Source organism: Silene latifolia, chromosome 1 (genome assembly GCF_048544455.1).
Source record: "Silene latifolia isolate original U9 population chromosome 1, ASM4854445v1, whole genome shotgun sequence".
NCBI lineage: Eukaryota > Viridiplantae > Streptophyta > Magnoliopsida > Caryophyllales > Caryophyllaceae > Silene > Silene latifolia.
In genome coordinates this window covers 16,243,609-16,261,413 of record NC_133526.1, presented here as the reverse complement: position 1 = coordinate 16,261,413, position 17,805 = coordinate 16,243,609, and the positions used below count along the sequence as shown (strand labels likewise).

The window sequence follows — 17,805 nt, the reverse complement described above, 5'->3', positions numbered from 1 at the left end:
CCTAAGAAAACGGGTCGGGTCGGGTCGGGTTTACGGGTCGGGTCGAGTTTTGACAGGTCTAATAGCTAGTGATTCTATATATTTGAAGACCAAATCACCTTGGGAGTTTTTAAACCTCACATCGTTTTCCTAATCTATGATATCACATCGCCAGTTTATCTACTCAACTTTCACCTATTTCTAACTTCATCAATGCTTCATAAGTTCAAATTGTTAACTTCATTAACTCTCGAATTTTCATTTTCAGCTTAGTTACTACTACTACTACCACTGTTGCTGCTGCTACAGCAATTCTTCGAACGACATTTTAAGGTAAATAATAAAAAAAATAAAAAAAATCATGATATATTTTAAGTAGAGCTGGCAAAAGCTGACCCGACCCGACCCGCCCGAAACCCGACCCGATACAACCCGAAAATTGGGTGAACCGAAACCGACCCGACCCGACCCGATAACCGATAATAGCCTTATTTTCTCCAACCCGAACCCGACCTGAACCGACCCGACCCGACCCGTGACCCGATATTTTCTCAACCCGATAGATGACCCGATAATGAACTAGCTTAATAATGGTTTAAATAACACCAAATTGACATTCATCTTAATTATTTTCATTTAAAACTACAATTAGTACACCTACCTATTATTTAAACATAAAATTACCATCCAAAACGAAATTTATAAGATAAAATATATGCTGATAACCTGACACGACACTGGCCTGCTAATGACCCGACCCGACTTGCCACCCGTTGATGACCTGACCCGAAGACGACCCGACATGAACCGAACCGACCCGAACCCGAACTCGATATGACCCGACCCGCTTTGACCCGACCCGTAACCGACCCGATTGCCACCTCTAATTTTAAGGGCTTGGTATTTTTGAAGCATTCAACAAGAACAAATCAACCATTATTACTCAAAATAATGATATATATATTATTACAAACTTAAGCGGGTGAAGATGTGACCTAGATTAATAAGTCACATGTATAAGAAATATGCTCCAATCTGTCAGTCATATTTAAAAATTCTATTCACTTTTGATAAATTTCAGTGACTTATGATATAAACATATGTTATTCTTTATAATTTTTATTAAACGTATACTTAAATTACTTTTTAATCTATTTTATGCTACTTTTCGTTTTGTTCATCGATCAAAATCTGGTTTGTCATTGATGCCGAGAAATAGCCATACAACGGGAGAGAAAACTGGAGAAGAATGATGGACTCCCGATAAAAAGAAAAACGGGTCGTTATGTAATTTATGTTATTTTATACAAAAAGTTTTCTTCTTTGTATTTTTTCTATAAGAAAGTTCTAGAATAATAGTGTCTTACTAAAAACAACTCAAAAACTAAATTCTAATCTTAACAAAACTCAAAAAACAAATTATTAAGCTTTACACTTTCCTAATTTATTTCTTTCTACACAAGAAAGGAAGCAAACCCACCAACCTCTATAAATATCCAACCCTCTTCATCTAACCTCCTATCTCACAAATTCACATCTACTTCTCTCCTTCCAAACTTCTCTCAATTAATTCCTTAGATTTCTTACTCATCAAGCAACAATGGCGGACCATGCTGAATCTTCAGATTCGTAAGTCTTCATCTTTTTCAATCCCCAGATCTCACAATATGAATCTGATTTCTGGGTAACTTTTCGATTTTGTATTTGATTGATTTTTTGATTTTATTTGGGTGTTTTTGTTTTGTTGCAGGAAGGGTCCTAAGAAAGACTTTAGTACGGCGATTCTAGAGCGTAAGAAGGCTGCAAATCGCCTTGTTGTTGATGAGGCTGTTAATGACGATAATTCTGTAGTTTCAATGCATCCTGATACCATGGAAAAGCTTCAGATTTTCCGTGGTGATACCATCTTGCTTAAGGTTTGTGAATTAGGGTTTGTTTGATTTTTGGCTTGTGAATTAGGGTTTGTTTGATTTTTGAAGTTAATTGTGGGCTTATTGATTTAATTTTGCGGTTAGGGTTTTCTGCTATTAGTGTAATTTAGGGTTTTGTGTAATTGTTTGGTTTCGGGTTCTGGGGTTGTGATTTATTGATCTGGATTTGATTTTGTTTTGTTAAATCTTATAAAAATTGATTCTTTCTAGTTAAATTGTTAAAGAATATTGTTGTTCATGATAGATGGTTATCTCATTCAATATTTGGGTTTAATTTAGGGTTCTCGTCGTCGAATTTCATTCACTATAAAATCCACACATGAATAAAGCTTTAATTTTGGTTTGTTAAGTCTACCGAATGTAGTGATTATAGGAATCATACATAAGCTGATAACCGTAGCGATTGAGCTTTAACTGAGGTGTCTAGGATTTTCTAATAGCTTTGTAGGCAGTGCTTGTATTTCGGGTAGTATGTATTTGCAATACTAGGATTATCTCATCAATATTTGTAATGTTCTGATTTCAGCTAGTGCATTCAGCTATTCAAGTACCCAACTTTTTACGTGCTTCTCCTCTTTTTCCGACATTTACCTTCTTTTCTCTACTAATTAGTGATTACGAGAACCACTCTAAAAGTGTGTATTTTCGATTGGGGGATGTTTGAACTTCCTGTAATGGTTGGGAGGTTTGGGCGGCTCATAATAAGAATTTTTTAATTATAATTGAGATATAGTTTATGTTCTTTCTCAATGTTATTCTTATTGATTTTTTTTTGTGATTTGAACGTTTTATCAAACTAGCAAGTTTTTTATTAGATTAGATCCCACTCCGTACTTCCTTAGGGTATCACCGTATCATACTTCTTCTTGTAGTCAATTCAATTTAAAGATTAATTTTTAGTTGCGCCTTGTTGTGGTTTATGTGCACCTCGTGACGAGGCGCACGTCTATGCAATTTGTCGATCGTTTCTCTTCTAGTTCTCTTTTTATGTCCTTTCCCTTGCCATATTATACCTAGTTTTTTCTCTTTTACATGTTAGCCATAGTTGAAGTCCTAGAAAAAAAGGCATTGTTGCTCAAAAATTTACCTTTTTGCTAAGGGAGCTTGCTTTGCGGCTCCTTGTCACGGTCCCTCATTACTGATTGTTGTTATAGTATTTGGTTAGTCTGTTTTCGTATCACATTAAAGTTAATTAGAAAACATGTTCACTTATTTTCAAAATAATGCACTCCTCTTGGTCTACATTAGTGCGGAGCCTTTGACGCATTGTGTAATGTTGCTTTTATTTATTGTTGCCGCTTTGTGGGTATGTTGCCTCTGACCACCTCGCAGACTGTTAATTTTTACTCTTACTTTAAAAGCTGTACCCGTGTGACATGGATATGGGTGCGCAACATAAGTCTGACACTTCTCTTAGGAAAGGTATACCAATGAGGCTCACACCAAAAAAAGTGGGGGAAGAGAGTTTATGTCTGAAAAAAAGAAATATTTCAAGATGATAAATGTTTTTTTTTTGCTTTAAATGGATGTTCCCACACCCATATCCTCATTTCAGGTATAGGGTCCTTGTGCCTAAAAATCTTAAGTCATACAGAATCCCTACACGTGGACATGTATCCCTACCCAACACTTGTACCCAAGTCACGAGTAACACAGCCTGCAAAAGAATATTGAGAACTCAGATTCCTTTCTTACACAAATTTTATAGTGATTTTCTGTATTCTTTCTCAAAGGTTGTCTCTTATACATAGTACCGAGTTGCCCATGGCATAGCACTGGCATTACATTATTGAAAATCAGGTTGTACAAAACATGAAATTCCTGCCGCTTCAAATATCACCTTCACTTGTCCCGTATTTCCTCTACTTATCTATATGTTTCAGTCTTTGAAAAATAGAATAATAGGTTGATAAACAGATCACTTCACAGGTGTGCATGTATTAACGAATAAAGAGGCTGTTAGAGAGGAAGAACATTACTAATTACTAAGATGTCATGGTTTCTTTTTTTCTTATCGAGATTAAATTTGAAAGTGATACTTGAGTACTCAGTAGTATATTAAAGATGCCTGTATTATTGCACTGGCCTCTTGACTTAAAACTCATATTTATCTTGGTGGATTGCGGCATGAGTGCGTGACCTTACGCAGTGAGCTTCCTAAACATAGTACAATTTTTCCTTACAGTCTGTTTGATCTATTTGGTTGCAGGGAAAGAAAAGAAAAGATACAATCTGCATTGCACTTGCTGATGAGACTTGTGAAGAACCTAAAATTAGGATGAACAAGGTTGTAAGGTCTAATTTAAGGGTTAGACTTGGCGATGTAGTTTCTGTACACCAGTGTCCCGATGTCAAATACGGAAAGCGTGTTCACATTCTTCCTATTGATGATACAATCGAGGGGGTGACTGGAAATTTGTTTGACGCCTACTTGAAACGTGAGTAATATATTTCTTCCCTCTTTCTTCCACTATTTTTTTGTGTCGTTTACAGAAACATGCTTTAAAGATCAGAAATTTTTCAAGAGTAAATTTATCAAGCTGGGTTCAGCCTGCATTGGCCAAAACTGTTGGTGACATTTAATGGTTGTGTCTGAGTATTAATAAAATGGATTGCCAGTGTTTGAGAGTTTTGCTACGGCATTTCATGGTTGCGTCTGTATACTTAATATGCTGATACAGAGCATATTCTGGGGATAGGGTTTCTTGTATTGAAGATTTTTTTTCCCATTATCGGGAGCTAAGGTTTTGTTGTTCTTTTCCATCGTATGGCTGCGTTAGTACTTGCCTCTGAAGTAAAAATACTTTTTTTTGCTTTAAACTCATGCTCCCTTTCACATTTATTCTTGTGCCATCTTGTTAGTTGCATGTGTATCTGCAGTTATAGTGCCTGCATACTTCATCTAATGTAATTACCAAGTTTAATATATCAATCATAGTTTATAAACATTCTTTCGAACTCCAATTTATGGTAGAACTTATTGTCGTTTTATACTTAGATGACTGTGAACTGCTAGCTAAATGTTATGCTTGTTATTAGATCATATATAGATCTAATGCAGATGACTGCTAAAAGCTATACTTGTTCCAAAGCAAACAAATATCTTGTACCTATTTGTTGATCCGTCATTTGTGTTCTGTCCATAATAGTTGGATGTTCCTTTACCAGTTTGTCTTCTGATTCTCTTTCCTTGCTTTCTACAGCTTACTTCCTAGAGGCTTACCGTCCTGTAAGAAAAGGTGACTACTTTCTTGTTAGAGGGGGTATGAGGAGTGTCGAGTTCAAAGTCATCGAGACCGACCCTGCCGAGTATTGCGTGGTTGCCCCTGACACGGAGATCTTTTGTGAGGGGGAGCCCGTGAGAAGGGAAGATGAGAACAGATTAGATGAGGTTGGTTACGATGACGTTGGTGGAGTTCGTAAGCAGATGGCCCAAATTAGGGAGTTGGTTGAACTGCCTCTTAGACACCCACAACTATTTAAGTCAATTGGTGTGAAACCACCAAAGGGAATCTTGCTCTACGGGCCCCCAGGTTCTGGTAAAACTTTAATAGCCCGTGCTGTGGCTAATGAAACTGGAGCTTTCTTCTTCTGTATTAATGGGCCCGAGATCATGTCGAAATTGGCTGGAGAAAGTGAAAGCAATCTGAGAAAAGCATTTGAAGAGGCTGAAAAGAATGCTCCATCCATTATCTTTATTGATGAAATTGATTCAATTGCTCCTAAAAGAGAAAAGACCAATGGAGAGGTCGAGAGACGAATTGTTTCACAGCTACTCACTCTTATGGATGGACTAAAGTCACGGGCTCATGTTATTGTCATGGGTGCTACTAATCGTCCTAATAGCATTGACCCTGCATTGAGAAGGTTTGGCAGGTTTGACAGGGAAATAGATATTGGTGTGCCTGATGAAGTTGGGCGACTTGAAGTTCTCCGGATTCACACAAAGAACATGAAGCTTGCTGAAGATGTATGTATAACTGACTGGCTACTATCACCAAGAAATTTTATTGCTACTATCAACTTTACTTAACTAGCCAATTTAAAACTCCCCCGTTTTATCTTTTTTTTTTTTTTACTTCTAAAAACCTCCCATATTATTTTTATTTGTATTTCTATTTGTACTAGAAGCTTTTTTAATGCCTGAACAATATCTGTTTCAATTATGCAGGTGGATCTGGAAAAAATCTCCAAGGAAACACATGGTTACGTTGGTGCCGACTTGGCTGCTCTATGTACCGAAGCTGCTCTTCAATGTATTAGAGAGAAGATGGATGTAATTGATCTAGAGGATGACACAATTGATGCAGAGATTCTCAATTCAATGGCTGTTACAAATGAACACTACCAGACTGCTCTTGGACAGAGCAATCCATCTGCTTTGCGTGAAACAGTAAGTGTTGAGGATTTTGTGCTTATAATACGCTTTCATTGATGCTACTTGTCTTGAGAAGTATGGGCACTGACGCTGTTTGAACTTTTAGGTTGTTGAAGTTCCTAATGTTAGTTGGGAAGATATTGGTGGCCTTGAAAATGTCAAGAGGGAACTCCAAGAGGTATTTTATATGTTCATTTTCCGCCTTTTTCCCCTCCTTCCTCAAGCACATTCTTTTATTTATTTTGTATGTTTCTGACAAGAAAATGCTGATTGTTGCCTTTGTTGATATAGACTGTTCAATATCCAGTGGAGCATCCAGAGAAGTTTGAAAAATTTGGAATGTCACCTTCAAAGGGAGTCCTGTTCTACGGCCCTCCTGGATGTGGAAAGACTTTGCTAGCCAAGGCTATTGCAAATGAATGTCAGGCAAACTTCATCAGTGTGAAGGGTCCTGAATTGCTGACCATGTGGTTCGGGGAGAGTGAGGCCAATGTTCGCGAGATTTTTGACAAGGCGCGGCAAGCAGCTCCTTGTGTTCTGTTCTTTGATGAGCTTGATTCAATTGCCACACAGGTCCGCTCTATTTCTAAATGGCTTTTTTCTTGCACTTTTCAGCTGACTGTTAATATTTGGCCATTCTTTCGGAAGTGTACACAGTTGGGTACAGCTGGTTAGTGTAGGCATTTTGTTCTCATTGAGGATTTGATGTTGAAATTATTCTCTATTTAGTGTGTCTAAAATTCAGAACATTGAAAATTTTACCCTACTGACCTACTTGTCGCATTCCAAGTGTTGGAATGAAAGTATGAAACCACATACGGAGATCGCACTTGCCATGGGGCAATGTGTCTACTGCCATGATTTTTACTTGAAAGCAAAAACAGTATACCTTTTCCCTCTTAACCATCTTCTCTCACATACCCTTAAAATACTTGTATATTCATTTAGGCTCTGCAATGGACTTTCAAGAAAGAAAAATTAATTAGCATTGTATTATAATGAAAAGGGAAGAACATAGAAATGTGGAGGGATTAAGTATTTATAATTAGCCATTGTAAAGCAAACTTCTTTCTTTTACTCATGGTGTAATTTATTTATGCAGAGGGGTGGCGGTGGTGGAGATGCTGGGGGTGCTGCTGACAGAGTTCTGAACCAACTTTTGACTGAGATGGATGGCATGTCTGCCAAGAAGACAGTCTTCATTATTGGGGCCACTAACAGGCCTGATATTATCGATTCAGCGCTTCTGCGGCCGGGTCGTCTTGACCAGCTTATTTATATCCCTCTGCCTGATGACGAGTCCCGTCTCCAAATTTTCAAGGCAGCCTTGAGGAAGTCCCCAATTGCCAAGGATGTTGATCTTAATGCCCTTGCGAAGTATACTCAGGGCTTCAGTGGTGCGGATATCACTGAAATATGCCAGCGTGCTTGCAAGTACGCCATCCGTGAAAACATTGAGAAGGCAAGTGTCTTTACTCTGAATTTATGTAACTAAAAACATACGAGTACTCCATATTTATTTTATTATGTTGGTATGACTTGTAGCTTTTAGTTGAGGCAATTATTACTGCGGAGCATGCTTTCTTCATGTAAACAGTTCATTTAACCAAATCCTATCAGGTCGTATCGACTATCGAACATATCGGGTGTCTTGACCTAGTTGAGAGAAAATCCCATTGTAGGAGTCTAGGAGAGGCAGTGAATTTGAACCCCCGTACCCTTTGTATTGTACACTGGCCTTGTGTCTTCTGTGCCAAAAGAATCCTCTACCAAGTCGTTTAGCTCAAAAAACAATTGACCTCATTCGTTAGGAGAACACGGGTCAGTCTTGTAATTAAGTATTGATCACCTTTAGAATTTGTGCTCGGGCCATTTACCGGCATCTTTATATGATATCTTGTGGCCATATTATCACCGTGAGGTATTATCAGAAGCCGAGGTTGACTGACTGGTATTGTGATTTGCAGGATATTGAGAGGGAGAGAAGGAGAAGCGAGAATCCCGAGGCAATGGAGGAGGACATTGACGATGAAGTGTCCGAAATTAAGGCAGCCCACTTTGAAGAGTCAATGAAGTACGCTCGAAGGAGTGTGAGCGATGCCGATATCCGAAAATACCAGGCATTTGCTCAGACATTGCAGCAGTCTCGAGGCTTTGGGTCTGAGTTCCGTTTCAACACAAGCACAACTACTCCCTCGACAACTGATGCATTTGCCGCCTCTGCTGGTGCCGCTGATGAAGACGACCTCTACAATTAAACTCCTTCCAGCTATGTTTCCCATTTTGCATTGTACTATAAATTATGAAAGGTGTTTCAGGCAGATTTAGACTTGTTCAATCCTTTGATACAGTTCAAAGTGTTTTATTCTATGTTATTGTTGAATTTATACAGTCTTTCAGGGCAATTACCACTTGAAACTAGCTATTTTCTTTCATTATTTTCACATGCTTCCTTTTAAGACACTTCTACCAATCAGACCGCGGCTAGTCGGCTATAATACTTTAGCATTAAGGACGAAAATTTGGGTTACATTATATTGCTTAATTGCCATATATCAACACGATATATTGCAATCTTGATTCTTGACCTAAAACGTTAAATAGTACTCCAGAGTAGCTATTTTCGACGCTTTAACAGGCTCCTGCTTCGATACTTGCTGTCTGTTCTAGATGACAATGATTTAAAGACCTGGAGTATGATGGATTCTGGTCCCCAAAAGGGGGTTTGTACGAAGAAATAACGTACAAAGCCAACATAAACACGAGAGTATGTGAGTTGGTACAGTTTGGATGGAATTACAGTGACCCAGCATTTTACTCCAGCTAATTGTCTTTACTGTCAGGAAACCACATGCTTCTATTTAAGTCTTCATCAGGTGTTTTCTCCCTTTTTGGCCTTACTCATTTTTTTTACCAGAAGAAAAATTCAGTATCTGCCTTATGTTGGGATTTTTACCCTTGCTCTGCTTGTAACTGATACTGACTCGATTAATCATCTTCATTAGCCCACCGACCACTTCACTAGTGCAGTTAACACGAAGTTAGCTGGTTAAAATCAGCAAGGGTTAGTGTGAACACAAACTTGTGAAGGTTTGTACTAATTTGCAGATCGATTTGATGTGAAATTGAACACATAGTCTAGGTGAATGTAATGACAGTTAAATGACACCTTAAAAACGGTACAATTTCGAAACAGCTCGTGGGATATTGTCTCAATCAAGTAGTCAAGTTATTCATGTGGTAGGACATGCAATGTTCAAATGCGCATTGCAGGAGCCACAAGGATGCACTCAAACTTCATTTGAATCATACTTTAGTTGCTACTCATGTTATTCAAGTGGTAGGACATGGTCAAAATTATGCATCTTTGATTCTATAAGTGTTGTTGGAAAACCTAGTTGGAGGACACGGAAAAAATTATGAGGGTGCACTCAACCTTGGCTTAATCATGATTTTGTTCTCATACATAGTTGGAAAGACACACAACCAAAATTCCAAATCCAAAAGGAAACACAACCATGACCAAAAGACTCAAATGTGCAACACTCGGAGGAAGTTAAAAGACTCGGCGGAAGCTAATAGTCATCGTCTTCATGTACTCATCCCCTAATGGATTACCGCAGGTTTTGAAAATATAAAAGGGTCAGTCAACTGTATAATCAATCATGAGCTACAATACCACAATCAATAAAAAACAATCACTACAAAAGAAAGGTTTCAATGCGACGGAGACATTGCGACGGACACGTAACCCGTAGCAAATGAAATCCTACGACGGACCTTGTGATGGTTCACTAAGTCTGCGACGGACTTGCGATGGAAATTCCGTAGCAGACGATTTTCCCAGACCGCCAAATTTTCTGACATGGGGGAAAGCATGCGAAGAAAATTCCGTCGCAGAAATAAAATAATAATAAAGTTTGCGACGGTATTTCCGTCGCTACAATAAAATATTATTTTTCCTGCGACGGAAATACTTTTCTCAATGCCAGCCTTTACCGCTCGTCAAATAAAATATTTTTTTAATCTTGCGACGAAATTTACGTCGCACCTTTTTTTAATACACGGGTTTTCACCCGCCTCTCCCTATCTCTCCTCAATTATTTTCTACCCAATAATTTTCAAAAATCCCCCAAAAATCGCCGACACCACTTCCACCACCACCCCACTCCAACCACCACCCACTCCGACCACCTCTTTCCTCTCTCCCCTCTCCTTTCTTCTTTCCCCTTTCCCATTTCCCTTTTCTCTTTTCTCCCTCTGCCGCCGCCGCCGCCCTACGTCGTCGCAAATGTTGACTATAGCTTTGACTTTAGCAGCCATGTGGCCTGTATGAACAGTAACTTGCGACGGAATTTCCATCGCAAATGTTGACTATAGGTTTTGACTTTGGCAGTCACATGGCCTGTATGAACAGTATTTTGCGACGGAAATTCCGTCGCAAATGTTGACTATAGGTTTGACCCTGACAGCAGTGTGACCCCATGTACATTTCCGTCGCAGAATCAGATTTTGTGACGGAATTCTGCGACGCCTCTGTCCGTCGCAGGATTTTATTTGCTAGGGAATTTCCGTCACAAGATTTTATTTTGCGAAGATTATCTGCGACGGTCTAATTACGTCGCAGGTCCGTCGCAAATTCTATATTTGCGACGGTATATCGATATTTGCGACGGTTTTCGCCGTCGCTATGGAACCTTTTTGTTGTAGTGAAGCCTGCTATAACAATCTCGTCCTCCAAATACAAATGTCTGAACCGCAACCCAGACCTGCCAGGTTACCCATCGCAACAGTTACCCACACCGCTAGGGATGTCAATCTCACCCGCTAGATATCCATCCATCCGATTTAAATGGACGGACGAAAATCCGAAATAAATGGATGATGGATGGGTGATGGATGAAATAAATGGATGACGGATGGATGATGGATGAAGCTAAATCCAACCCGTCATCCATCCGCCACCCGATATTCTTCCCTTTTTGAAAAAAAATACATATTTATATAAAATTTAAGCTAGCCAATACTAATCTACTTACTTTTTATAGTTCAAGCAAACATTAAGTTACAAGATTTTTGAAGCACTTACCTTACATATTTTTGGTTGAAATAAAATTCAATACCTTTTTAGGCTTATAAATATAATTAAATCATCACCCATGTAACACCCCCATACTCCAAGTGCCTTACCAGGACCACTCAGGTATGAAGACATTACCATCTCGGTTGCCCGAGGTATGATAATCAAATAAACAATGAAGAAACAACGTTTAATTATAAATACTTAGCGAAGAAGTACAATCCTCAAAACCAAACTGAAAGTACAATACATGTTCTCAAACTGACTGTTCTAACTGAAATGTAAATAACTAATAAGCTACAGCGGAAGACTCCTATCATCATGTCGTGGCCATCCCAGCCTATCCCAAAGACTCATCTCAATACTCGCTCAATATCCGCTCACCATCCCCGAATGGATCACCGCAGGTTTACAAAACAACACCGGGGTCAGTACTAATCACACAATTCACTATATAATAACAATAAGGCAAACAGACAGCTTAACTACCACACACAAGCAATCACGCCAAATCCAATCATCTTAATCACTGATTGTCCACTGGACCAGCCCTGCCAGTGGGGGACCGCAGCCGTACCCACCAAATCCCCGCTCCACATAGTGAGCGATAACCCTGTACATTAATGTGCACATCCCTTCGTGGCGGGTTCCATGTAAGGCGAAACTAGGGCGTGAAGCCACTCCCGCAAGTGACCCCACTCAGCCGAGGCCACGCCTCGCGAACCATCAACAACGATCACAACCACAATCACAATACAATTATTATATCAAACAACCAAATACAATACATCAACCAATATCCCATTATGGGACTAATACTGAGTAGGAAATCCTACCTGGTAAGCACACAATCGACGGTCTCTCATCTTTGAATCAAAAAGCCTCCTCTATGAACCCTCCTCCTATCATACAACACATAAAGGCTACCAAATCACATACTACACATAAACCCCCAAATCTCTAAATTAGGGTTTAACCAATTCAAAGGAAAGACAATAAAAAGGGTATATAGATCTTACCCTCGACGCAAGGAACTCAACGGTATAATCAACGCTAAGAACTGACCTTCCAAACTCCGGGGATTGCTAATTATGCGATTAGGATGAAGAACTTGTTTGCTTTCTCTCTTAAACAGTAATTTAGGTTTTGCAAAAGTGATTTAGAATAATGACGACAAAGCTTATATACCTTAATCGCATATTTAACAAAACCCGAGAAAATTCCCCGTAAAACCGGCCACTCGATCGAGTACCCAAGGATACTCGATCGAGTACCCCCTACTCGATCGAGTACCCCAGCTACTCGATCGAGTACCCAACAGGTCAGAAACTTTTCCAAAACGCAACTTACCCTTACTTGACAGAGTAAGGCCTACTCGATAGAGTACCCCAAGACTTATAAATACGGAGTATTACAACCCATTTATCACCCGATTCACCCGTTTCATCCGCGGATGATGGATGGACGGGTGATGGATGATAAGTTTCGCAGATGATGGATGGATAAGATGATGTTTTTAATGTGATGGATGGATGCGGGTGAAGCTTCACCCGACCCGAACCTGATCTATTGACATCCCTACACACCGCCAGTGGTAGACCACAGCCTTGTCACCTAAGTCCCGCTCATCGCAACAAGTGAACCCAGATCATTAATGTGCACATCCCCCTTATGACGGGAGCCACAAGGGACGAACATGCGGGTGAAGACCAACAATATCACCAATATCAAAATGCCACAATAATCTACATCAAAGATAATCACACATTTCCAATCTACTTATAACCAATCATACAGAAAACTGAGTTGGGAAACCCAACCTGATTAGCAATTACGATCGACAAATCAACAAAGCGAGCTAGATCCGCTCATTTACGAAATCGTCACCTAACAATGATACTTAAACAATACTAATCACAAACCATCACTAATCACCCCTTAATCCCCAAATCAACCCAAATTACTACTGTGATAGACACGGAATACGAGATGCTATGACTCACAATTGATCACTCTTTGGCTTGGAAATGATGTACATGATTAGAGAAGAAGTAACGTAGTTTAGGTTTTAGTAAAAATGTTTATAAACTGATTAACACGCTATATATACTTCTCTAATCATTTTAATCAAAACCGCGGAGAAAACGACTCGTCAGACCGGGCACTCGGTCGAGTACCAGGCATACTCGACCGAGTATCAGGCATACTCGACCGAGTACGTCCTACTCGACCGAGTGTCTCACATACTCAGCCTAGTGCACCCAAGGCAGTAGCATGCCTCAAAACACTCGATGACCTACTCGATCGAGTACAACCTACTCAATCGAGTTCACTATGCTCAGAAATCTGTGGTATTACACCTTTAAATCAAATTGATTCTTTTGCTAGTCACAGACATTATTAAGGATGATGCTTGGGATTTGGACTCTCTTTACTACTCGATTCCTTCTTGCCTTACTCTCATTTTCTTTTCTACCGCTCTTCCTTCCTCTCCCCGTGCTGATCTAGCCACCTCTTCCCTCTTCTGTAAAAATAGTTTTTCCCTTTGTCTTGTTTACTCAATCGTTGACCCCATAACCTCTTCCCTTACTTTTATCTGTCCTAATCTTGAGTGGCTTTGGAGTATCCCTATAAAATCTAGGATCAAGACCTTTATTTGTCTTGCTTGGTGGGACCGTCTTCCCCCGTTAGGCCACTTTGTTCTCTAAAAATATCTCTCATAACCTTTTTTTGAAATGTGCATTACCATCCTTGAACACTCTCTCTCCACATTCTTCATTATTGTTCTTTATCTCTTAGTGTGTAGATTTGTTCAACCTTTCCTCATAGTTCTATCGTTGTAATCTTCAAGAGTGGATTTACAAAAGCATCGATCCTTTCCGTTCCTTATGGCTCACACTTTTCTCTTCTTTCCTTTTGTGGTATTTTTGGGTTCGGAGAAATTGTCGTACACTAACCCCCTCACCCGATGGATAGACTATGTTTTTCAATCGACCAATTCTTGGGTTTCTGCCCAAGTAAATTCTTTGTCTCTGCCTTTTTCTCTCCCCTCTTCCTCATCCTCTTTCCCTCCTCCCTACCTTTCTCCTCCTATCCGGAACCTCGCCTCGGTACTTATATCTCTGTTCCCTCGGACATTTCGGGTTTAAAATTAATGTGGACGACTCCTAGCTTGTCTCCCGCCACTTCTTTGTTGAGTGATATTGGGTGTGGCTCGGAATTGGACGGAGAATGGGTTGTTGGTTGGACTTGTAGACGGCTTGCCCCTAACTCTTTATCGTGTTCCTGTTGGCCCAATTACATAAATGAGGCATCAAATCTCAACCCAAATCCACTAATTATGTAACGAGTTCGTGTCGTGTTTTCGTGTCATGTAAAGAATGGGTAACTATTTATGTGGGAGAGAGGGGAGGGGGGTTGTGTCAAACAATTTAAGCTTAATTTAATAAATAGGTAATTGTGGCCGGATCGTGTTTCGAGAGTTTAACCCAAACTCGATCCAATTAAATCATGTGTATTGTTTGGGTCAATTCACTTACATAAATACGCCATTGAACCACAACACAAACCCGGCCAGTTAATTTCATGTTGGCTTCATGTCGTATTTTTGATTAAGCTTAATTTAATAAATAGGTAATTGTGGCCGGATCGTGTTTCGAGAGTTCAACCCAAACCCGATCCAATTAAATCATGTGTATTGTTTGTGCCAATCCACTTACATAAATACGCCATTAAACCTCAACACAAACTCGACCAGTTAATTTCATGTTGGCTTCAGGTTGTATTTTTGATTTGTATCATTATTTGTGAGCTTTATAGTCAATGACCTAGCCTCTTTAATACTCCCCCGTTTCTTTTCATATATGATGTTTTTGTTTTTCGAGGTGAGTTTTTGATTTTTAATTTTTACAATAACGTATTAGTCTAAAAATTATATAAATTATCCCATAATATTCCTTATGAGAAGAGCTTCCAAACGAGTATACATTTTACGATAATTACTCTTATGTTTTAAGAGATATTGAAGAGAGAAGAGGGTGTCGAAAAATAAGAATGGCATACAAAAAAAATAGAGAAAATATATAATAAATCAAATAAAAATGCCCGTTCTCCTCTTCTCTTGTTAAGAAAAATAAATGTTTCGATCTTCATTAATAAGGGGCTACCATCTACAAAATTTGGTCTAATATAGATTTTGTGGCTTATTTACAATCGGTTATTATTAACTTCCAGACGAATTTGTAGGTTGAGAGTTAATGACAATATAAATTTCAGAAAATACATTATGCATATTTCTTAAATAGAAATATGCATTATTAGAGGTGGCAAGTGAATCAGGTTGGATTGGGTCGGGTCATTTCAGATTTGTCATACAATTTATTTTGGGTCATGTCAAGTTGGACCATTTAAGGTTTTAGGCGAGTTATGTATGTCAAGTTATCGAGTTATTTCGGATCGAGCCATTTACAGGTTAATAGTTAAAACACTTTATTTGGTAGTAATGTGAATAACAAAGAGTTTACAAAATTAGTTATTTATTGTGGAGCGTTACAACCAAAAACCCCTTTATTTTTATATATAATACTTTAATTTGTTAACACTTATAATATTGGGTCATTTAAAATCATTTGGAGTCGGGTTAATTATGGGTCTGGTGGGATTTTGGGTCAAGTCAACATTGAGTCTATCAAAGCTTGGGTCTGGTATGAGTCTAGTCAGATCAATTCGGGTTTCAAATCAAATATCGGATAAGTTAATTTTGAATTACTTACGAATTTAGCTTAGCCTTATAAAGTTAGGGTGAGATTATCAGTCAAACTCTCCCAAGTCTTAAGACTCTGCCACATCAGCTTTTTACTAACTTTTATTATTTCTTTATTGTTCAGACTCATGTCAGATTCACCTCGGACTTTATACATTATCCGTCCGACTCTACTTTTTCACTACACTTTTTTTTTCCAAAAAGAAATGACACATGTTGTCTACTCATTGGATAATGTCCTTTGGAAATAGGGTCAAGACTCATCCAAAGTCTTAAGTTGAGTCTTGATTTTCCAAAACTCAACTCAATACTTTGTTAAGACTTTGATAGATTATTGGTGAGTGAGTTTTGTTTTAAAACTTACCAAAGTCTTATCTCAAGATTACAAATAATCTTACACTTAGGTCATTCAGAACAGGTCAGCGCAACTTTTATTTCTTATTTTGTAGGCAAAATGGGCCGTGTAGACGACCCCTAAACAACTCCTAGGTTCCCTTTGAATGCATGAACATAATTGAAGGACCTACTTCCATGTGCAATCTACCAGCAAGTTATATGCTTGCAAATTTGTTTTTTTCTCGAGAGTTATTAACATAATGGCCTGTTATGCAGTATTATATGCCAACAAAATTCAAAGCATAGTTTCATTGGTCGTAGGTTATTTAGCTACTAGCAAGTAAGACCATCCCCAAGCAGTGGTCGCGCTAACTAGGTCGCGACCCGATTTTACTCTTAATCTCACCTTATTAACCTTGACCCATTTTCACCCTCCCAAGCAGAAGATCGCGACCTAGGTCATCAACTCAATCATTATCCACTTTACAACATTCTCAATCATTTTCCACATTCTCTACCCCACTTTTCTCTCTCACACTTTTACAATTATTTTTCCTAACATTTTATAAATATAGTTATTTTTCTATTATTGTAAATATCTTAATAAAAAAAAAAACTACCACAATATTTTGCGACTATATTAATCTTATGTTGTACTTTACGAAAAAAATATTAAATAACGTTATAATTTTGAAAAGTAATTAGACGATTTCATTAACAATTTAAAAAAATTATTGAAAAACATGATTGGACGTATAAAATACCGCATATATTTTTTTTAAAAACACTAAATACTACGAAATGATAAAATGCATTAAAAGCAAATTCTAGTTACGAAAGTTTTCCCAAATTCTAGTTACGAAAGTAGAGTAGAGTAGTGTAGAGTAGTTTTTTTTTATTGTTTTATAATTGTTCGACCAATAAGAAATTGACACGTAGAAGGTCAATAATGCCATCTTTTTGACCTACCTTGGTCACAAATTGACCATTTCTTGTTTTTGGTCACAAATTGACCACCTTTGGTCACACATTAACAATACTAATGACATGATTAAGCATGACCAAGCAAGGTCATGACCAAGCAATTGACCTTGCTTGGGGATGGTCTAAGGGTGTCATTTTGATGAACTAGTAAAGATACAAGCTGCTAGGAAACTCAATAGATTCACCTAAAACTAGAAAGAAATAAAATAAAACTGATAATGTGGACACATTATCCCCAAATAGTTTGAAACCAACTCCAAAAGTTCAATTAATTTGCTAAATAACTCTATTTAGCTAAAAAATTCGAGAATACATTGTCTCCATTTTACAAAATAGAGTAAATTGAGATTGAACA

General features: G+C 38.4%; 1 protein-coding gene across 1 annotated transcript; it reads left to right on the top strand.

Annotated features, from left to right (window-relative positions):
• Positions 1–1,354: 1,354 nt before the first annotated feature.
• Positions 1,355–8,726, top strand: LOC141600002 (cell division control protein 48 homolog A). Its single transcript, XM_074420152.1, has 9 exons — positions 1,355–1,608; positions 1,730–1,895; positions 4,120–4,348; positions 5,114–5,880; positions 6,082–6,303; positions 6,395–6,466; positions 6,580–6,861; positions 7,391–7,750; positions 8,256–8,726. Exons 1-9 carry the CDS (start codon positions 1,580–1,582, stop codon positions 8,544–8,546), a joined length of 2,418 nt encoding a protein of 805 aa, XP_074276253.1. The 5' UTR covers positions 1,355–1,579; the 3' UTR covers positions 8,547–8,726.
• Positions 8,727–17,805: the final 9,079 nt, after the last annotated feature.

What these genes read in the sequence shown, in the direction of transcription:
- LOC141600002 (XM_074420152.1), top strand. Translation starts at nt 1,580, where the DNA reads ATGGCGGACCATGCTGAATCTTCAGATTC. An exon ending in GTGATACCATCTTGCTTAAG is followed by an intron (nt 1,896 to 4,119) that starts GTTTGTGAATTA and finishes ATTTGGTTGCAG; the next exon opens with GGAAAGAAAAGAAAAGATAC. An exon ending in CATCTGCTTTGCGTGAAACA is followed by an intron (nt 6,304 to 6,394) that starts GTAAGTGTTGAG and finishes TTGAACTTTTAG; the next exon opens with GTTGTTGAAGTTCCTAATGT.